The sequence below is a fragment of the Trichomycterus rosablanca genome, chromosome 10 (assembly GCF_030014385.1).
Source record: "Trichomycterus rosablanca isolate fTriRos1 chromosome 10, fTriRos1.hap1, whole genome shotgun sequence".
Lineage (NCBI taxonomy): Eukaryota > Metazoa > Chordata > Actinopteri > Siluriformes > Trichomycteridae > Trichomycterus > Trichomycterus rosablanca.
Genome location: NC_085997.1, coordinates 25,673,095 through 25,697,025, shown reverse-complemented (window position 1 = coordinate 25,697,025; position 23,931 = coordinate 25,673,095). Strand labels below are relative to the sequence as shown.

General features: G+C 36.8%; 2 protein-coding genes across 2 annotated transcripts; both read right to left on the bottom strand.

Moving 5' to 3' along the window:
* Positions 1-3,505: 3,505 nt before the first annotated feature.
* On the bottom strand, positions 3,506-4,526 carry LOC134322075 (uncharacterized). Its single transcript, XM_063003945.1, has 2 exons — positions 3,922-4,526; positions 3,506-3,837 (listed from the first exon to the last, which is right to left on the bottom strand). Exons 1-2 carry the CDS (start codon positions 4,433-4,435, stop codon positions 3,506-3,508), a joined length of 846 nt encoding a protein of 281 aa, XP_062860015.1. The 5' UTR covers positions 4,436-4,526.
* A 10,093-nt stretch (positions 4,527-14,619) lies between these two features.
* LOC134321889 (uncharacterized) lies at positions 14,620-16,018 on the bottom strand. Its single transcript, XM_063003734.1, has 2 exons — positions 15,043-16,018; positions 14,620-14,958 (listed from the first exon to the last, which is right to left on the bottom strand). Exons 1-2 carry the CDS (start codon positions 15,995-15,997, stop codon positions 14,627-14,629), a joined length of 1,287 nt encoding a protein of 428 aa, XP_062859804.1. The 5' UTR covers positions 15,998-16,018; the 3' UTR covers positions 14,620-14,626.
* Between the last annotated feature and the right edge of the window lie 7,913 nt (positions 16,019-23,931).

The following is a 23,931-nucleotide window of genomic DNA, read 5'->3' as shown; positions in this document are numbered from 1 at the left end:
AAGTAATGACCTCTCTTGTCTTGGACTTGAGTGGGGCAGTCTTGGTGATAGAGGGTCTAGTTGCTTTCTTGATGCCTTCGTACATCACTCTTGCATCCCCAGTATCGGCAGCTGCCTGTATACTGCTGCAGAGGTTCAGCCAGTAGGTGTTTGCGCAGTGGCGGGCAGTCTGCTGGGCGTTTTTTCTAGCAACCCTGAGGGCTTCCAATGTGCTGGGGTTTGGCACAGCCTTGTATGCCAGAAGAGCTTTCCTCTTCGCATTGGTTACAGGTTCCATATCCTCCCAGTGGGCTTCGTACCAGTCGGCACTTTTCTGCTCCTTCTTACCCATAGGCGTTTATCGCTACAATCGTGAGTTGTACACAGCTTCACGGATGTGAGTCCATTTGGAGTCAATAGTACCATCAGGTGGCTTCTTTGCGAGGGCTTCTTGCAGCATACTGATGTACCGCTCAGATTTTTTGTACAGCAGGTGTTAATGCGAGGGCGACCTTTCTTCTTGGAATGGTGCAGTTTCTTTGGCGATACACGCACCTGGCTGGCCACAAGGGAGTGGTCGGTGTTGCAATCAGCACTGTGATAACTGCGGGTGAGGAGAACGCTTGCAAGGTCCGCACGCCTGGTGATGACTAAATCTAACTGGTGCCAATGGCGGGAGCGTGGGTGCCTCCAAGACACCTTGTGAATCTCCTTACACTTGAAAAAAGTGTTTGTAATGCAAAGGCCATGGAAGCAGCACAATTCTAGCAGTCGCTGACCATTTTCGTTGATCTTTCCACATCCGTGAGAACCAAGGCAGGTGGTCAGCTCCTACCCTAGCGTTAAAGTCCCCAAGCAGATAAAGGCTTTCAGTACTGGATATCCTGGAAATCACTACATGTAAGGCCTCGTAGAACTGGTCCTTTTCATCTGGAGCTGAGCATAGTGTCGGGGCGTACGCACTGATGATGCCACATTTGGCCTTGAACCGCCTTAGGGACTCCGACTCTTGATTTTTGATCAAGCCTAAGATGGAGGTAGCCGCAAGGCAGCGGAGGTTTGAAGTTTTCCTTCTTTCTACATTACTATAAAACCCTAAATAAACATGTTAAACCCTGATCTACACTACATCACTATAACAACTTTAAATAAACATGTTAAACCCTGATCTACACTACATTACTATAACAACGTTAAATAAACATGTTAAACCCTGATCTACACTACATTACTATAACAACTTTACATAAACATATTAAACCCTGATCTACACTACATTACTATAACAACTTTACATAAACATGTTAAACTCTGATCTACACTACATTACTATAACAACTTTACATAAACATATTAAACCCTGATCTACACTACATTACTATAACAACTTTAAATAAACATGTTAAACCCTGATCTACACTACATTACTATAACAACTTTAAATAAACATATTAAACCCTGATCTACACTACATTACTATAACAACTTTAAATAAACATGTTAAACCCTGATCTACACTAAATTACTATAACAACTTTACATAAACATATTAAACCCTGATCTACACTACATTACTATAACAACTTTAAATAAACATGTTAAACCCTGATCTACACTACATTACTATAACAACTTTAAATAAACATGTTAAACCCTGATCTACACTACATTACTATAACAACGTTAAATAAACATATTAAACCCTGATCTACACTAAATTACTATAACAACTTTACATAAACATATTAAACCCTGATCTACACTACATTACTATAACAACTTTACATAAACATATTAAACACTGATCTACACTACATTACTATAACAACTTTACATAAACATATTAAACCCTGATCTACACTACATTACTATAACAACCCTAAATAAACATGTTAAACCCTGATCTACACTACATTACTATATATACGGCTCTTTAAACTGAAAAAAAGGAACCGATTCACGCTTCTGAGAGTCGTTATATATATATATATACGGCTCTTTAAAAAAAAAAACGAGACAAAAGATCCAACTCCCCATCGCAGAATTCACTGCAGCAGCTTCCCAGATGCGATTTTTTTTACTCAGTAACGGGTGTGATTTAAAATGTAGTGAATTACAATTCTTAATACAAAACATACTTAAGTAAAAGTAAAATTACTGGCTGTAAAATCTACTTAAAAAAGTACAAGTACACAAAAAAACTACTCAATTACAGTAACACGAGTAAATGTAATTCCTTACTTTCCACCTCTGGTTGTATTATACTGTATATAACCCACATTACATACTACAACTCTTATACTGACACTTTTAAAAACAGATTTTTATTCATTACTTTAATAGCATTTAAAGTATTTATCATATTAATAACTTCAATAGTTTTTAAAATATTCATCCAATTGCTCCAAAACAAGTTGTATTCAGAGGTGGAAAAAGTACTAAAATATTGTACTCAAGTAAAAGTACTATTACTTTGATGATTTTTTTTTACTTAACTACAAGTAAAATTACTAGTCTAAAAAACTACTCGAGTAAAAAGTAACTCATTTAAAATGTACTCAGAGTAAACGATACTTTGTTACTTTTTTAACAGAAGGAACATTATTTTCCAACAGAAGTTGATAGATGAATGATACAGCAGACTACACACAGCTCACCAGCCATGCAGCATATTAGCAGATCATGTGTGGATTTAACCTCTACACACCTAACAGACTGCAACTGCTGTTATCAATTCAAAATATCATTATTTCTGTTTATCCTTAATAAATCGCTGTATTTTATAGCTTGTTGGACTTGACGCTTAATAACTTGGTTCAGGTCAATAGTGCCAACTAGAGTTGCCAACTTTCAGAACTGGAAATAAAGAAACACCCTGGGCTGAACCGCGACCCAGATTAATCACACAGCAGCAGAAAATCATAACCACTTATCTGCTTACCTGATCTATATCAGTGTGTTGTTCCATTAGGGATATAATCCTCTTTATATTAGAGCATCTTGTATGTTTCCAGAATATATGAAACCATACCCAACTGTTTTATCCACTTAACTAATGAAAACTCTTGTAGATCATTTATTCTCTCGGCTTTCCCGGTAAAAAGCTTCAATTGGTGATTTGTTCACTAAACTGTCATTTATACAACAACCAATGAAGACAGAGATTGAAATTCCGCCCAGCATCTGAATTCGGAAGCTCTGATTGGTTTATACATCTGAATCTCTTCACCAAATGAACCGATTCATGGAGTTGTTTATGCCAGATCAAACAGCTGCGCAAGTTTTTTTATTGTTGTTTTTTTTTAACTCAGTAACAGATGTTATTGAATTACAATTCTTAATACAAAACATACTTAAGTAAAAGTAAAATTACTGGTTGTAAAATCTACTTTAAAAAGTACAAGTACACAAAAAAACTCCTCAATTACAGTAACGCGAGTAAATGTAATTCGTTACTTTCCACCTCTGCTAAAATGATTAAACAAACAAAAAGATAAAAAAAAACAAGACACCAGAAAATCAACGTTTACTGTTGTACTTTATTAGTTTTTTTAGTGCACACATAGTCGCTGTTCTGATGATTAAAACCTGCAGCACTCTCTTCTGCTTTTGAAGCGTCTTTCTTGTAGATGATTTTGCGGCAGCGGCCCCGAGTTCCTCGTCTGATCTTCTTCTTCTGTTTCATACCGTCCTCGGGGTCACCTCGACCTATCCACTGCTTTCTTTCCTCACCCAGAGGTTGGTCAGGATTCAGCAGATCAGCAGATGAGTCCTTCTCATCAAGGTGGACGTTCTTCATCTCAGCGACCTCAGCTTCAGCTTCTGCTTCAGCCTTCACCTCGTTTATTATTTCAGATCCTAAAACAAAAGAGTGATAGATCAGATCCCACAGTGGCTTCAGTACGTGGACGCATGTTGATCTGTTTGTTTCCTTTTATTTACCGTTATTATCCTTCTTTTTGTAGTTTATCTTCCGGCCGCGTCCCCGGGTTCCTCTCCTGATTTTCTTTCTCCGGCCGTGTTCTCCGGTGATACCACCATCATCACCATTGCTGAATAAATCAGCTTCAGTGTCTCCTCTGTTCTGAAGCTCGGTCTCCTCTGACTCAAACAGGCTGGTCTTGATCAGGTCCTTTAGGGCTTCAGCCTCAGCTTCGAGCTCTCTGACAGGCAGGAGCATCTCAGCAACGTCCTTGGTCTCATCCAGGCTGGTGTTATTCAGGACTTCAGGCTCAGCTTCGAGCTCACTGACAGGAAGGAGCATCGCAGCGTTGTCTTTGGTCTCATCCAGGCTGGTGTTATTCAGGACTTCAGGCTCAGCTTCGAGCTCTCCGACAGGCAGAAGCATCTCAGCATTGCCCCTGGTCTTATCCAGGCTGATGTCCCTGGTCTCATCCAGGCTGGTGTTAGTCAGGGCTTCGGCCTCAGCTTCGAGCTCCTCCACAGGCAGGAGCATCTCAGTATCACCCCTGGTCTCAGTCAGGCTGGTGTTTTTCAGAGCTCCAGCCTCGGTGTCAGCGTGGAGCTCCAGTACACCAGGTGAAATGTCCTCCAAGCTGGAGTGTAGCTCCAGACCCTCATCACCTTCTGGCTGCTAGCGCACTTGGCCCTCCAGAGCCTCCCTCAGCAGCCTTCCTGCATCTTTGGGCTTACGGTCCCTGCTGAAGATGTTCTTCCACTTTTTCTTTTCTTTTTTCTGGGGAACTTTGTCCTCCAGAGCCTCCTCCTTCAGCAGCTTTCCTGCATCTTTGGGCTTACGGTCCCTGCTGAAGATGTTCTTCCACTTTTTCTTTCCTGTTTTCTTCTCTTTAGCCTCGTTCATGTTGGGCGTCTCTGGCTCAGCGAGGCTGTAAGAGCCCCGACGGCGTGTCGGGAACCAGGTCCACAGACGATCCATAATCGCAACTGTTCTCTTCGCTGTTTTTTAAATGCCTGGCACATCTCTTGAAGTAGCTGTGTTTACTTTCAAATCGCATTGTCCATAATCTGTAATTTTAAAATTAGACCAGGATAATGCCGCAGGAAATGGTGTTTCGGTTTTAGTGAACTCTCAGGAAACAAAGACTTTCTAGATTTCAAATATTCTTGGATTATAATGTCAAGATAGGCTACCTGTGACAATGATATCTTTTGAGCACAAATTAGATCAACAACATCCTTAAGCTGGAGAGTTAACTGCCACACGTCATCTTCTGGATTTTGCACTTTGTCACCAATTAATACAGGCAGCAACCTTAGAAAATTTCAGTTTTGAATTGCTTGACCTGAAAGCTTGGGAACCTCAGAATTGACTGCACATGGCTTTGTGAGAGCATCCGATCCTTTGTACTTAAACTGTTTGATGCGCCGATTCAAAAGTGTGTAGGTAAACCATTTATTTTTCTTAATGAAATACTTCAAGTACAGTGCAACATCATAGGATAGGACACCCTCAAATATGTCATGGGCTAAACAAGGTGGGAGACCAAGCTGGCAAACATGAAAAGATTTCATAGCATTGAAAACAGAGTTTACCTTTACTCCTTTGATGTCTTGAATGTCTTTAACTTGTAGATAACCAACAGCAGAATCATAACTTTCAGGGGTGCACTGTGGACCACACACATTTGCATCATTACCCTGAAACTCACTTCGTGTGAATTCACAGTACCTGCAAAAGTACTGAGAACGACTAAAGTTTTCAGTAAACCCACCAATGCTGTGTGAACCCAAATTATCCCCAGCAATGCAATACAGAGCCCCCTTGACCGTTTCACCACCTACAGTTATTCCATTTTCCTCCAAATCTTTTAAATCCCCAATCAGCTCTGAGAAAACGTTCACACTTCCAAACTGTTTTAGGTCATTCTCTCTACACAATAAGACAAGGGGCATTTGATCAGTATTGGACCTAACATGAGCAGGTAAATTTGCCACAGAAAGATAGACTGCAACAACTTTGTGTTTTTTCTTAGCAGAGCCGAGGGGATTTACAATTTCAAAAGCATCCTGGTACAGGATTAGTTACAGGCATCCTGGATCTTCAATGAAGAACTGGTTGGACCTAAAGTTTTGCCCATCACTTATGTCAGAAAAATGATCTGAACCTGTTTCACAAGAATACTTCCATAAATCTGATTCTAATAAGTCATTTAATGTTTGTATCACAGGTATGTAGTAAGCAAACCTTTGTGTCATGTTTTCATCCCTTCCTAACCTTACTTTTTTAGGCTCTATGTATTTGAACATCTTTTTGAATGCCTGAGCTCTTGAATATGTTGTTCTTAGTTGCCCCTTGTGACAGAGAACAGATCTGAATCCATCACACAATCACAGATTTTAGCAATAGCATCATCTGTTAGACACGTCATTTTTTAAAAGTGGACGTAGTTTACTTTAAGTGTAATCCTGTCCTAACTCATGCACATTTTGCATCTCTTCGACAATTACCTGTATTGTTGAAGCTGGAAGAAGGAGCTGCCCTTGCAATTTTAAGTAGAATCAACATATATTTCTAAAAAATGTCTCATTAAAATTATGTGGCAAATCAATGACTGTATTTGGCGTTGCATCATTTAGGCTCTGGGAAGCATCTTCACATGTGATGGCAGCAGAAGACTGAGGAATAGATTCCCTGTACACGTCACTTATACTATCCACTGAACACGCTCTATGTTTCCTGGACATGTGAGCAGTAAATGTTGATTTCACAGTGAACGTATAATTGCAACCGGTTACTGGACATGCGACTGGTCGCCCCTCCACTACATGCTCTTTTAAATGAGATATAAGTTCTTTCACTGTGTGAAACTGGCGCGTACACAGCAAAATAGCACATCTACGACGACGGCTCTAGTAGTAACAAATGGTGCAGGCACATTGTGAACCCGATAAAAATGAGCTTTAAAAGCTGAGTAAGTACAAGATGTCCGCCTGCAATCAGCGCCAACACATTTGAAAAAAAAACAACTGGGTTCGTTCCTGGGTCATTCCTACTATTCGGTGCCATTTCAGGTTGGTAACTTTCTATAAAAAAGTGCAAAACCTTTCATGGTTTTATCATTTTATCTGAAGGAGGGCTTGTTAAACTATAAGAAATATATGTTGGTCCAGCTCAGGATATTATACTTTAATAATTTTGACCAAATTTTTTGCATGTGACGTAGGACAAATGTCCCCCCTGTTACAGGACATTCTCTTCTCTATTAATAAGTGTTTTAAATGCACAGTTATTTTAATATTTATATTTTCTAAAAGCTTAAATGTCCCTCAATTTATCCTGCAATTTTTTTTAAAGAACGTTTTTATAAACAAGCTTTATCTAAAAAAAGATACGTTGTTTTTAAAGGCACAATGTAATTTGAATAAATTTCTTTTAGCATAAAAAGGAATTTCAATGGAATTTGGCTCCATTTTTAAATTATTTCATTTTACAGATTCATTCCCTCCAGGTAACCACAAAGATATGCATAATAATTGTTGATTTTATTTAATTAATATAAAAAAAAACACACAGGTAACAGGGTGGACAGACGAGAAACAGGGTGGACAGGACGTAACGGGGTACAGTTACCAACAGTAAATTTCATTAAAAAGAAGCAACTTGTGTCCCCCACCCTCATCCCCCACCTTCAACCATCAAATGTACTGAACACCTAAAGTAATTATCAGGAACATTTTTCAGTCTAGTGCTCTCATATACAGTGGGGAAAATAAGTATTTGATCCCCTGCTGATTTTGTAAGTTTACCCCCTTACAAAGACTTTTGAACAGTCTATAATTTTTATCGTAGGTACACTTCAACTGTGAGAGACAGAATCTAAAAAATAATCCAGAAAAAAAACATGAAATAAAGGTTATAAATTAATTTGTATTTAATTAAGGGAAATAAGTATTTGATCCCCTACCAACCAGCAAGAATTCTGACCCCCACAGACCGGTTATGTGCCCATGAGGCACACAAATTATTCCTGTCCCTGTATAAAAGACACCTGTCACAGAATCAGTTTCTTCCATTCAAATCTCTCGACCACCATGGGCAAGACCAAAGAGCTATCAAAGGACGTCAGGGACAAGATTGCAGACCTGCACAAGGCTGGAATGGGCTACAAGACCATCAGCAAGAAGCTTGGTGAGAAAGAGACCACTGTTGGCGCGATAATTTGAAAATTGAAGAAATACAAGATCACAGTCAATCACCCTCACTCTGGAGCTCCATGCAAGATCTCACCTGGTGGGGTAAGAATGATTCTGAGAAAGGTGAGGTCAGTCCAGAATTACACGGGAGGAGCTTGTCAATGATCTCAAGGGAGCTGGGAGCACAGTCACCAAGAAAACCATTAGTAACACACTTCGCCGTAATGGATAGAGATCCTGCAGTGCCCGCAAAGTCTCTCTGCTCAAGAAGGCTCATGTACAGGCCCGTCTGAAGTTTGCCAATGAACACCTGAATGATTCAGAGAAAGCTTGGGAGAATGTGATATGGTTAGATGAGACCAAAATTGAGCTCTTTGGCATCAACTCCCCTTGCCGTGTTTGGAGGCAAAGAAATGCCCGGTGGGGATGGTGTTCTTGGGGTCATATTCAGCATTTCTCTGCTCCCAGCTCCCTTGAGATCATTGACAAGCTCCTCCCATGTAATTCTGGGCTGACCTCACCTTTCTCAGAATCATTCTTACCCCACCAGGTGAGATCCTGCATGGAGCTCCAGAGCGAGGGCGATTGACTGTGATCTTGTATTTCTTCCATTTTCGAATGATCGCACCAACAGTGGTCTCTTTCTCAACAAGCTTCTTGCTGATGGTCTTGTAGCCCATTCCAGCCTTGTGCAGGTCTACAATCTTGTCCCTGACGTCCTTTGATAGCTCTTTGGTCTTGCCCATGGTGGTTGAGAGATTTGAACGGAAGTAACTGATTCTGTGACAGGAGTCTTTTATACAGGGACAGGACTAATTTGTGTGCCTCATGGGCACATAACCGGTCTGTGGGGGTCAGAATTCTTGCTGGTTGGTAGGGGATCAAATACTTATTTACTTCAAATACTTATATACTCTGCTTTCTCTTCCTTTCTCGCCATTTCTTTCTCTGTGCTCTCTTCTCTCTTTCACTGAGGTCTGACACTTTTTTTTTTCTACCTTCATCTCTGTCCTTTCTCCACCTCTCCTGATCTTTACTAAGGTATCTCTGCCTTTTTTCAGGGTCTGCATCACGATGTGCCCTGTAGCGCCTCTGCTTTTCTGCAGCAGACAATGGTGCCATTCCCTGACAAATATATGCATCCCATTTAACTAATCTTTTTCAACATATATAACAAATAAATTCATATTAAATTAATAATAAATACCAATACTTCATCTTACTTCCACCCTATTACTATGTGTCCACCCTGTTACTGTGCAAAACAGTAACAGGGTGGACAGTAACAGGAGGGACATTTTATGCTAAAGTTAGCATTACTGCTCATGTGATATACAGCAGGCTAGTTCATGGCGACCACAGACAAAGATTTTTAACCTGTTTATTAACCATATTTTTAAAATTACAAAAATTTATAACTTTCCATTATAAATTAGCATAACAGAGTGGACATGTTATGCTTTACCGCATCAGTAAACCTTTCTAAAACATTGAAAAAAGAATGAATAAAGTATGATACCTTCTCTGTTTTTTGTGGATGATTTCCCTCCAAAAATGTATGCTACTTCCTGGTAGTCATGTGACTAGAGGAAGAGTCAGGGGGCATGTCCAGACAAATTTTCCATCACAGTAACAGGGGGGACAGTTGACTCAGGGACACAACTTATTTTAAAGACTTTAAATATTAAAAATGTATTAATAACAAAATATAACATTTGGTGAGAGATATTATTAATAAGGCTATACAACAATAATGAAAAATGTAGAATTTGTTTGATTTTTATTACTTATATTTGTAAATGAATTTGAGAAAACATGATTGGGGACATGGCAGTTAAGCCTACTTGCACTAAAATCAGAGTGGTTTTTTTTTTTAATTAAATAATCCTGGGAACACTTCATTGTTTTCTATGGTGGAGGGGGGTTAATCATGTAAGACAAGCTTATAGAAATAAGTATTAGCCTATTTTTACACAAAATATACCATATTACGTCATGGGGACTCAAATGGCACCGAATGTTAGGAATGACCCTCCTATGAACTTTACAATGCAGTACATAACCCCTTAACGTCTCTAACGTTATGCCACAAGAACGACAGGTAATCATTTTAGCAAACTAACAAAACCGTCCGTGTTTAAAGTTTTTATCCTCCTCGGGTAAGCCCGCAAAAACCGCGGCTTTATTTTTATGACTGTAAACATATACCCTCAGTCACAAACAGAATATGGTACATAACACTGTATTTCAAATACACATAATGTATTTCAAATTTGATAAACAATTAATTGTTAACTTACCAGCGCTGGAGATCGCAGTTGGCTTCATTTACACACAGTTCTGTAAGGTGGAAGATTGGGTGTGAAGTCACGAACTCATCTTAGAGGCGGGAAACTGTTCGCGCGATAATATAAAAGTGATTTGACGAGGCAACGTTCATCTCGTTCAAAAAATTGAAACACAAGCGTTTATTTTGGAGGGAATGTAGAATTTACACTGAAAAATAATTACGGTTGCGTTTAAATTAACTCTAAGTAACTATAAATTATGAATGTGGCAGTCATGTAATAGGAAAAAAACAGAAAAAAAAAATTAAATTTATCTGTTACAGTTGCTCAACAATTAAACATTAAACAATTAAACACTGTCCATGAAACAGCTGTTTATTTGGAAGACAAAGACAAAATTCCTGCAATTTAATCATAGTATGTGTAAACAGTCTCACATTAAAATGTGAAACATAGAAAAACAAATCATTATTTTTCTTTGAATTCCAATGTGCTGTGATGGGCAGGCAAAATAAATTTGTAAATCAGTCTTTCAGAATATATCATGAAATATATTATGAAATAATATAATTAATATACAGTATTGTAAAATAATATAATGAATCATTTCTAGACACTTCTCACCTGTTTTGAAGCCTTTCAAATTAACACATTTTTCTGTATTTGTACATATTTTCACCTGTAAAGTATAATGCATGATTTTGTAAAATAAAATACAGTTTCTTTCTGTATTAATAAAAATCTACTTCACAAAAACATTATTTTAACAACATCATGTTGTAATTTTAGCTGAATCATAATGCTTGTTAAATTACAGTTTTTCTATGTTTAAACTACAGTAATATGTAAATTAAACAAAGAAATGTGATTTTTTTTAACATATTCTTAATTTAAATTTAACAGTCTGGTTTGGTTCAGTACATTACTGTTATATTACTGTAAATTAAACACATATTTGTTGTTTTTCTATTTACACTTTTTTGATGTCATGATTTCACTTTAATGTTAATTTCACGAACATTTTTTACAGTGAACCCTAAATAAAAATTTAAACCCTGATCTACATTACATTACTATAACAACCCTAAATAAACATGTTAAACCCTGATCTACACTACATTACTATATATACGGCTCTTTAAACTGAAAAAAAGGAACCGATTCGCGCTTCTGGGAGTCGTTATATATATACGGCTCTTTAAAAGGAACCGAGACAAAAGATCCGACTCCCCATCGCAGAATTCACTGCAGCAGCTTCCCAGATGCGATTTTTTTTTACTCAGTAACGGGTGTGATTTAAAATGTAGTGAATTACAATTCTTAATACAAAACATACTTAAATAAAAGTAAAATTACTGGCTGTAAAATCTACTTTAAAAAGTACAAGTACACAAAAAAACTACTCAATTACAGTAACGCGAGTAAATGTAATTCCTTACTTTCCACCTCTGGTTGTATTATACTGTATATAACCCACATTACATACTACAACTCTTATACTGACGCTTTTACCCTTTATTACATAATAAAAACAGGTTTTTATTCATTACTTCAATAGCATTTAAAGTATTTATCATATTAATAACTTCAATAGTTTTTAAAATATTCATCAAATTGCTCCAAAACAAGTTGTATTCAGAGGTGGAAAAAGTACTAAAATATTGTACTCAAGTAAAAGTACTATTACTTTGATGATTTTTTTTTTTTACTTAACTACAAGTAAAATTACTAGTCTAAAAAACTACTCGAGTAAAAAGTAACTCATTTAAAATGTACTCAGAGTAAACGTTACTTCGTTACTTTTTTAACAGAAGGAGGAACATTATTTTCCAACAGAAGTTGATAGATGAATGATACAGCAGATTACACACAGCTCACCAGCCATGCAGCATATTAGCAGATCATGTGTGGATTTAACCTCTACACACCTAACAGACTGCAACTGCTCTTATCAATTCAAAATATCATTATTTCTGTTCATCCTTAATAAATCGCTGTATTTTATAGCTTGTTGGACTTGACGCTTAATAACTTGGTTCAGGTCAATAGTGCCAACTAGAGTTGCCAACTTTCAGAACTGGAAATAAAGAAACACCCTGGGCTGAACCGCGACCCAGATCAATCACACAGCAGCAGAAAATCATAACCACTTATCTGCTTACCTGATCTACAGGGGTTGGACAAAATAACTGAAACACCTGGTTTTAGACCACAATAATTTATTAGTATGGTGTAGGGCCTCCTTTTGCGGCCAATACAGCGTCAATTCGTCTTGGAAATGACATATACAAGTCCTGCACAGTGGTCAGAGGGATTTTAAGCCATTCTTCTTGCAGGATAGTGGCCAGGTCACTACGTGATGCTGGTGGAGGAAAACGTTTCCTGACTCGCTTCTCCAAAACACCCCAAAGTGGCTCAATAATATTTAGATCTGGTGACTGTGCAGGCCATGGGAGATGTTCAACTTCACTTTCATGTTCATTAAACCAATCTTTCACCAGTCTTGCTGTGTGTATTGGTGCATTGTCATCCTGATACACGGCACCGCCACTGGATGCACATGGTCCTCCAGAATGGTTCGGTAGTCCTTGGCAGTGACGCGCCCATCTAGCACAAGTATTGGGCCAAGGGAATGCCATGATATGGCAGCCCAAACCATCACTGATCCACCCCCATGCTTCACTCTGGGCATGCAACAGTCTGGGTGGTACGCTTCTTTGGGGCTTCTCCACACCGTAACTCTCCCGGATGTGGGGAAAACAGTAAAGGTGGACTCATCAGAGAACAATACATGTTTCACATTGTCCACAGCCCAAGATTTGCGCTCCTTGCACCATTGAAACCGACGTTTGGCATTGGCACGAGTGACCAAAGGTTTGGCTATAGCAGCCCGGCCGTGTATATTGACCCTGTGGAGCTCCCGACGGACAGTTCTGGTGGAAACAGGAGAGTTGAGGTGCACATTTAATTCTGCCGTGATTTGGGCAGCCGTGGTTTTATGTTTTTTGGATACAATCCGGGTTAGCACCCGAACATCCCTTTCAGACAGCTTCCTCTTGCGTCCACAGTTAATCCTGTTGGATGTGGTTTGTCCTTCTTGGTGGTATGCTGACATTACCCTGGATACCGTGGCTCTTGATACATCACAAAGACTTGCTGTCTTGGTCACAGATGCGCCAGCAAGACGTGCACCAACAATTTGTCCTCTTTTGAACTCTGGTATGTCACCCATAATGTTGTGTGCATTGCAATATTTTGAGCAAAACTGTGCTCTTACCCTGCTAATTGAACCTTCACACTCTGCTCTTACTGGTGCAATGTGCAATTAATGAAGATTGGCCACCAGACTGGTCCAATTTAGCCATGAAACCTCCCACACTAAAATGACAGGTGTTTCAGTTATTTTGTCCAACCCCTGTATATCCATGTGTTGTTCCATTAGGGATATAATCCTCTTTATATTAGAGAATCTTGTATGTTTCCAGAATATATAAAACCATACCCAACTGTTTTATCCACTTAACTAATGAAAACTCTTGTAGATCATTTATTCTCTGGGCCTGTGGTAGCCTAGTGGGTAGGGCTTTGGGCTATCAACCGGAAGATTGGCGGTTCAAATCCAGGCTCTGCTATGTAGCCACTGTTGGGTCCTTGAGCAAGGCCCTTAACCCTGTCTGCTCCAGGGGCGCCGTAAGTTGGCTGACCCTGCGCTCTGACCCCAGCTTCCAACACCAGCTGGGATATGCGAAGAAAGAATTTCATTGTACTGTACATCTGTATATGTATATATGACAAATAAAGGATATCTTTCTCTTGGCTTCAATTGGTGATTTGTTTACTAAACTGTAATTTATACAACAACCAATGAAGACAGAGATTGAAATTCCGCCCAGAATCTGAATTCGGAAGCTCTGATTGGTTTATACATCTGAATCTCTTCACCAAATGAACCGATTCATTGAACCGAGTTGTTTATGCCAGATCAAACAGCAGCGCAAGTTTTTTTATTGTTGTTTTTTTTTTTACTCAGTAACAGATGTTATTGAATTACAATTCTTAATACAAAACATACTTAAGTAAAAGTAAAATTACTGGTTGTAAAATCTTTTTTAAAAAGTACAAGTACACAAAAAAACTCCTCAATTACAGTAACGCGAGTAAATGTAATTCGTTACTTTCCACCTCTGCTAAAATGATTAAACAAACAAAAAGATAAAAAAAAACAGACACCAGAAAATCAACGTTTACTGTTGTACTTTATTAGTTTTTTTAGTGCACACATAGTCGCTGTTCTGATTATTAAAACCTGCAGCACTCTCTTCTGCTTTTGAAGCGTCTTTCTTGTAGATGATTTTGCGGCCGCGGCCCCGAGTTCCTCGTCTGATCTTCTTTTTCTGTTTCATACCGTCCTCGGGGTCACCTCGACCTATCCACTGCTTTCTTTCCTCACCCAGAGGTTGGTCAGGATTCAGCAGATCAGCAGATGAGTCCTTCTCATCAAGGTGGACGTTCTTCATCTCAGCGACCTCAGCTTCAGCTTCTGCTTCAGCCTTCACCTCGTTTATTATTTCAGATCCTAAAACAAAAGAGTGATAGATCAGATCCCACAGTGGCTTCAGTACGTGGACGCATGTTGATCTGTTTGTTTCCTTTTATTTACCGTTATTATCCTTCTTTTTGTAGTTTATCTTCCGGCCGCGTCCCCGGGTTCCTCTCCTGATTTTCTTTCTCCGGCCGTGTTCTCCGGTGATACCACCATCATCACCATTGCTGAATAAATCAGCTTCAGTGTCTCCTCTGTTCTGAAGCTCGGTCTCCTCTGACTCAAACAGGCTGGTCTTGATCAGGTCCTTTAGGGCTTCAGCCTCAGCTTCGAGCTCTCTGACAGGCAGGAGCATCTCAGCAACGTCCTTGGTCTCATCCAGGCTGGTGTTATTCAGGACTTCAGGCTCAGCTTCGAGCTCACTGACAGGCAGGAGCATCTCAGCGTTGTCTTTGGTCTCATCCAGGCTGGTGTTATTCAGGACTTCAGGCTCAGCTTCGAGCTCTCCGACAGGCAGAAGCATCTCAGCATTGCCCCTGGTCTTATCCAGGCTGATGTCCCTGGTCTCATCCAGGCTGGTGTTAGTCAGGGCTTCGGCCTCAGCTTCGAGCTCCTCCACAGGCAGGAGCATCTCAGTATCAACCCTGGTCTCATTCAGGCTGGTGTTTTTCAGAGCTCCAGCCTCGGTGTCAGCGTGGAGCTCCAGTACACAAGGTGAAATGTCCTCCAAGCTGGAGTGTAGCTCCAGACCCTCATCACGTTCTGGCTGCTGGCGCACTTGGCCCTCCAGAGCCTCCCTCAGCAGCTTTCCTGCATCTTTGGGCTTACGGTCCCTGCTGAAGATGTTCTTCCACTTTTTCTTTTCTTTTTTCTGGGGAACTTTGTCCTCCAGAGCCTCCTCCTTCAGCAGCTTTCCTGCATCTTTGGGCTTACGGTCCCTGCTGAAGATGTTCTTCCACTTTTTCTTTCCTGTTTTCTTCTCTTTAGCCTCGTTCATGTTGGGCGTCTCTGGCTCAGCTAGGCTGTAAGAGCCCCGACGGCGTGTCGGGAACCAGGTCCACAGACGATCCATAATCGCAACTGTTCTCTTCGCTGTCTAAACACAGAATGATGAGAATGCAGCAGCGCGCTGCCTTATATACACTTCTACAGGTATGACATCACAGTAGAACCCTGACCTGACGTATCAACAGTAACCATGTGGTGATGTAGAGGCTGCAGTGTCATCGAATTTAAATATAAACATTCCATCACACAGTTATATATGAATAATATCCTACATTTTAATATTAATAGTGCATTTATTATCTTATTTATCATCTGCACTATTTATTACTTATTTTATTATTATTTATTATTATTTATTATAATTGATCATTAAAATTCAGTCACACACAGTTATATATGAATAATATCCTACATTTTAATATTAATAGTGCATTTATTATCTTATTTATCATCTGCACTATTTATTACTTATTTTATTATTATTTATTATTATTTATTATAATTGATCATTAAAATTCAGTCACACACAGTTATATATGAATAATATCCTACATTTTAATATTAATAGTGCATTTATTATCTTATTTATCATCTGCACTATTTATTACTTATTGTATTATTATTTATTATTATTTATTATAATTGATCATTAAAATTCAGTCACACAGTTATATATGAATAATATCCTACATTTTAATATTAATAGTGCATTTATTATCTTATTTATCATCTGCACTATTTATTACTTATTTTATTATTATTTATTATAATTTATCATTAAAATTCAGTCACACACAGTTATATATGAATAATATCCTACATTTTAATATTAATAGTGCATTTATTATCTTATTTATCATCTGCACTATTTATTACTTATTTTATTATTATTTATTATTATTTATTATAATTGATCATTAAAATTCAGTCACACACAGTTATATATGAATAATATCCTACATTTTAATATTAATAGTGCATTTATTATCTTATCATCTGCACTATTTATTACTTATTTTATTATTATTTATTATTATTTATTATAATTTATCATAAAAATTCAGTCACACACAGTTATGAATAAAATCCTACATTTTAATACCAATAGGTGGAAAGAGTACTAAAATATTGTACTCAAGTAAAAGTACTATTACAAAAATAAGATTAAAAGGGATTAAAAAGTAACTCATTAAAAATGTACTCAGAGTAAACGTTACTTTTTAACAGCAGGGGGGGTCTCTCCTGTGTAATGCAAACAGGACAAGTGGATATAAATCTCACAATAGTTGTTTTTAATTAAAATATACTAGAAAAAACATGTTGATACAACATTTAAAACATTTAAGGATGTGTAATGTGTCATTTTAGTCCCATAAAACTTTTTCAAACTGTATAACCACTAATGATGTGTCGTAGAATGATTCGATTCTATTGAACGGCCCTTTAAACTGAAATAAAGGAACCGATTCGCGCTTCTGGGAGTCGTTATATATATACGGCTCTTTAAAAGGAACCGAGACAAAAGATCCGACTCCCCATCGCAGAATTCACTGCAGCAGCTTCCCAGATGCGATTTTTTTTACTCAGTAACGGATGTGATTTAAAATGTAGTGAATTACAATTTTTAATACAAAACATAGTTAATTAAAAGTAAAATTACTGGCTGTAAAATCTACTTTAAAAAGTACAAGTTCACAAAAAAAACTACTCAATTACAGTAACGCGAGTAAATGTAATTCCTTACTTTCCACCTCTGGTTGTATTTTATCAAGTGTAACCCACATTACATACTACAACTCTTATACTGACACTTTTACCCTTTATTACATAATAAAAAACAGATTTTTATTCATTACTTCAATAGCATTTAAAGTATTTATCATATTAATAACTTCAATAGTTTTTAAAATATTCATCAAATTGCTCCAAAACAAGTTGTATTCAGAGGTGGAAAAAGTACTAAAATATTGTACTCAAGTAAAAGTACTATTACTTTGATGATTTTTTTTAACTTAACTACAAGTAAAATTACTAGTCTAAAAAACTACTCGAGTAAAAAGTAACTCCTTTAAAATGTACTCAGAGTAAACGTTACTTCGTTACTTTTTTAACAGAAGGAGGAACATTATTTTCCAACAGAAGTTGATAGATGAATGATACAGCAGACTACACACAGCTCACCAGCCATGCAGCATCCCAGCTAACTAGGGTTGCCAACCGTCCCGTAAAATACGGAATCGTTCCGTATTTGGAAACTAAAGAGAAATGCTGCATATTAGACTGTTCAATACTAGAGCTGGGCGGTTCCTGAATCACCCGGGTTAATGATTCGAATCTTTGTACTGAATCAGGAATCACAAGTCCGAAATCTCAATGAACCCGGATCCTATGAGTCCTCTGACTGCCTGCTGCTAAGTACACAAGGCGAGTGAGCCGACTCACTGGAAACACCTCTGACTCAGATGATTTGGCTGAACCGACTTCACTCCAGTCTATGAATCTAAGTAATAAGTTAAATATTCCAATAAACAGCGATTACACACACTGGTGTTTGTTATGTGGCTGATTTTATGCACATGCTATTATTATTATTATAATTATTATTATTATTATTATCAGTAGTAGTGGTATAGATTAGTAATGCAGCATATTTTCTTGTAAGCAAAAGAACAAAATATAGTTATATTATTATTATTAAAATGCAAATGCAAATGCTGGCTACTTTAGTACTGTACCGCTTAAGGAGTATCATAGCCCCCACGGTAATTTTAAACCCTTGACCCATATCTGAGGGGTAGGTGAGTCCATTCCCCTCTTTAAAAAAGTGTCAACTTGTCACTGACGAGCAGTGTGAGGTGCCAAGAGAATTAAGAGATAAAAATTTATTTACAGAAGATGAGTGCATGGAAGACATGTGATATTTGGATGCATTTTAATGCAGTAAATCAGTCGCAATCAGAATGTCAGTACAAGTGACTCAGCTGACTCAAGTGACCCAAGTGAACCGGATCACATTACTGAGTGACTCAGATTAACCCGAGTGCATAAAATGAACCGAATTTACACTATAAACACTCCGCTGTTTGAGTAGCTCAGTGGGCAGCGCGCATCGCGCACGTTCTTCTGCCCTAGGTTCGAATCCGGCTTAGGGCGAAACTAAAGTAACACAAGCATTGACCCACCCCTTCCCCAATTTTCTTACTGCCCCCCTAAGCAACGCAGTCCAGAACCGGGCTGCATGTCGGTGTTAAGATGGATTATGTAAAAATGTTGTTTTCATTATTGAGAAAAAATGTTACATGATGTTGTTTATGCATGTTGTTTTACCTAAAATATGGTTCTGATTTATTATTATAAAGAATGAAAATAATATATGTTAAACAGCTTAAATTAAACATTTTGATAATGTTCCTATGATGGTGTATGACCCGTTATATTGTTCACAGGTGCAACCCCAACCCCCCCCCCCCCCCACTCCCGCTCAGGTAAACACCTGGCATCCCACCCCCCACCCTATGCCTTCCGCCAATCCGCCAGCCCAGGGTGTTCCTTATTTCCAGTTCTGAAAGTTGGCAACCCTACAGCTAACACAACGTTCCCGTAACGTTAGATTTTGGTTCCCCTATGGTTATTTTTAGGGAACCATCCCATAACGTTATTCCGCCCAGCATCTGAATTCGGAAGCTCTGATTGGTTTATACATCTGAATCTCTTCACCAAATGAACCGATTCATGGAGTTGTTTATGCCAGATCAAACAGCCTAACAGTTTAGCCACCGCTGCGCAAGTTTTTTTTTTTTTTTTTTTTTTACTCAGTAACGGATGTAATTTTAAATGTAGTGAATTACAATTCTTAATACAAAACATACTCAAGTAAAAGTAAAATTACTGGTTGTAAAATCTACTAAGTACAAGTACACAAAAAAACTAGAGATGTACCGATCGGGGATTTTGGCACCGATTCCGATCTCCGATCTCCTTTTAGGGACATTGCCCGATTCCGATGGGGGGTGGGGGGAGGGGGGGTTTGCAAATTTAGCAGTAAATAAAGTACATCAAACAATTTTTTTTACCCACAGGAGACATATTTCATTAGTCTAACTGACCACACACACACGCAGGTTGAATGTTATCCAGTTCAGTCTGAAAAAACCTTTTTTCAAAAAAAGAGCCTCACAGTGAAGATAAACCGGAGCAGCGCGTGTGTGTTTGTGTGTGTGTGTGTGTGTGTGTGTGTGTGTGTGTTTGTGCCTTTAAGAGAAATGATCTGTTCACTGTATCGCTTAAAGTGATTCACGAGTCGATTCATTATCCGCGAAGCGTAAGTTTCTCTTCTCAGTTATCTCTCAGTGTTTACTGTTATTAATTAATGTCGTGGTTTTAAATAAACACCAACTAATACAGAACACTTTGTGTGACTCTCTTACATTAAAAAGCTTAATTAAAAAGCTTAATTAAACTGCTATTACCACAGATCTGTAACCGAGTCAGACTCGTTCCGTCTAAGGAGCTAAAAGTTTTCTGATGATCCTAAAAGTTCAGCAGATGATCCTGAACTAACGAATTTGCTAATGAATAAACTTTTGCCTCGGATTGGCTCTGTAACGTTTTCTGTTCTCATCTACGTACATCACAAGTAAGAACCGCTTACGATTTACCAAAGTGAACCAGGAGTTTATATAACGTGCTGATAGAATCGACTCAGATGTGACCGTGTTGAATTATCTTTTTAAAGTAAATATTACAATCAGCAAAATTACATCGTATGTATGATGCACAAAGTTAATCATGTTATTTTAGGTCATGAAGAGCTTTCACGATGGTTTCTGTGCGATTGTTGACGAATTTTGATGCGATGGTTGGCGCTTCGTAGCTCAAAGTCTGGATCAATCCACTGAGCTGTTAACTTAACGTGATCTTTTATATATCACACGATCGGATCGGCTACATTTAGGAAATATCGGCCGATTGCCGATAGCATATTTTGATTAAAAATCGGCCGATACCGATTCATAGCCGATCGATCGTCCCACCTCTAAAAAAAACTCAATTACAGTAATGTGAGTTACTTTCCACCTCTGCTAAAATGATTAAAACTTTTTTAAACCCTGATCTACACTAAATTACTATAACAACTTTACATAAACATATTAAACCCTGATCTACACTACATTACTATAAAACCCTAAATAAACATATTAAACCCTGATCTACACTACATTACAATAACAACTTTAAATAAACATATTAAACCCTGATCTACACTACATTACTATAACAACTTTACATAAACATATTAAACCCTGATCTACACTACATTACAATAACAACTTTAAATAAACATATTAAACCCTGATCTACACTACATTACTATAACAACTTTACATAAACATATTAAACCCTGATCTACACTACATTACTATAACAACTTTACATAAACATATTAAACCCTGATCTACACTACATTACTATAACAACTTTACATAAACATATTAAACCCTGATCTACACTACATTACTATAACAACTTTACATAAACATATTAAACCCTGATCTACACTACATTACTATAACAACTTTACATAAACATATTAAACCCTGATCTACACTACATTACTATAACAACTTTACATAAACATATTAAACCCTGATCTACACTACATTACTATAACAACTTTACATAAACATGTTAAACCCTGATCTACACTACATTACTATAACAACTTTACATAAACATATTAAACCCTGATCTACACTACATTACTATAACAACTTTACATAAACATATTAAACCCTGATCTACACTACATTACTATAACAACTTTAAATAAACATATTAAACCCTGATCTACACTACATTACAATAACAACTTTAAATAAACATGTTAAACCCTGATCTACACTACATTACTATAACAACTTTACATAAACATATTAAACCCTGATCTACACTACATTACTATAACAACTTTACATAAACATATTAAACCCTGATCTACACTACATTACTATAACAACTTTACATAAACATATTAAACCCTGATCTACACTACATTACTATAACAACTTTACATAAACATATTAAACCCTGATCTACACTAAATTACTATAACAACTTTAAATAAACATATTAAACCCTGATCTACACTACATTACTATAACAACTTTACATAAACATATTAAACCCTGATCTACACTACATTACTATAACAACTTTACATAAACATATTAAACCCTGATCTACACTACATTACTATAACAACTTTAAATAAACATATTAAACCCTGATCTACACTACATTACAATAACAACTTTAAATAAACATGTTAAACCCTGATCTACACTACATTACTATAACAACTTTACATAAACATATTAAACCCTGATCTACACTACATTACTATAAAACCCTAAATAAACATATTAAACCCTGATCTACACTACATTACAATAACAACTTTAAATAAACATATTAAACCCTGATCTACACTACATTACTATAACAACTTTACATAAACATATTAAACCCTGATCTACACTACATTACTATAACAACTTTACATAAACATATTAAACCCTGATCTACACTACATTACTATAACAACTTTACATAAACATATTAAACCCTGATCTACACTACATTACTATAACAACTTTACATAAACATATTAAACCCTGATCTACACTACATTACTATAACAACTTTACATAAACATATTAAACCCTGATCTACACTACATTACTATAACAACTTTAAATAAACATATTAAACCCTGATCTACACTACATTACTATAACAACTTTACATAAACATATTAAACCCTGATCTACACTACATTACTATAACAACTTTACATAAACATATTAAACCCTGATCTACACTACATTACTATAACAACTTTACATAAACATATTAAACCCTGATCTACACTACATTACTATAACAACTTTACATAAACATGTTAAACCCTGATCTACACTACATTACTATAACAACTTTACATAAACATATTAAACCCTGATCTACACTACATTACTATAACAACTTTACATAAACATATTAAACCCTGATCTACACTACATTACTATAACAACTTTAAATAAACATATTAAACCCTGATCTACACTACATTACAATAACAACTTTAAATAAACATGTTAAACCCTGATCTACACTACATTACTATAACAACTTTACATAAACATATTAAACCCTGATCTACACTACATTACTATAACAACTTTACATAAACATATTAAACCCTGATCTACACTACATTACTATAACAACTTTACATAAACATATTAAACCCTGATCTACACTACATTACTATAACAACTTTACATAAACATATTAAACCCTGATCTACACTAAATTACTATAACAACTTTAAATAAACATATTAAACCCTGATCTACACTACATTACTATAACAACTTTACATAAACATATTAAACCCTGATCTACACTACATTACTATAACAACTTTACATAAACATATTAAACCCTGATCTACACTACATTACAATAACAACTTTAAATAAACATGTTAAACCCTGATCTACACTACATTACTATAACAACTTTACATAAACATATTAAACCCTGATCTACACTACATTACTATAACAACTTTACATAAACATATTAAACCCTGATCTACACTACATTACTATAACAACTTTACATAAACATATTAAACCCTGATCTACACTACATTACAATAACAACTTTAAATAAACATGTTAAACCCTGATCTACACTACATTACTATAACAACTTTAAATAAACATGTTAAACCCTGATCTACACTACATTACTATAACAACTTTAAATAAACATGTTAAACCCTGATCTACACTACATTACAATAACAACTTTAAATAAACATGTTAAACCCTGATCTACACTACATTACTATAACAACTTTACATAAACATATTAAACCCTGATCTACACTACATTACAATAACAACTTTAAATAAACATGTTAAACCC

Excerpts from the sequence above, each read along its gene's own strand:
- LOC134322075 (XM_063003945.1), bottom strand. The coding sequence starts at position 4,435 with ATGCTCCTGCCTGTGGAGGAGCTCGAAGCTGAGGCCGAAGCCCTGACT. Across the intron at positions 3,838-3,921 it reads CAAAAAGAAGGATAATAACG|GATCTGAAATAATAAACGAG; the intron begins GTAAATAAAAGG and ends CTTTTGTTTTAG.
- LOC134321889 (XM_063003734.1), bottom strand. The coding sequence starts at position 15,997 with ATGGATCGTCTGTGGACCTGGTTCCCGACACGCCGTCGGGGCTCTTAC. Across the intron at positions 14,959-15,042 it reads CAAAAAGAAGGATAATAACG|GATCTGAAATAATAAACGAG; the intron begins GTAAATAAAAGG and ends CTTTTGTTTTAG.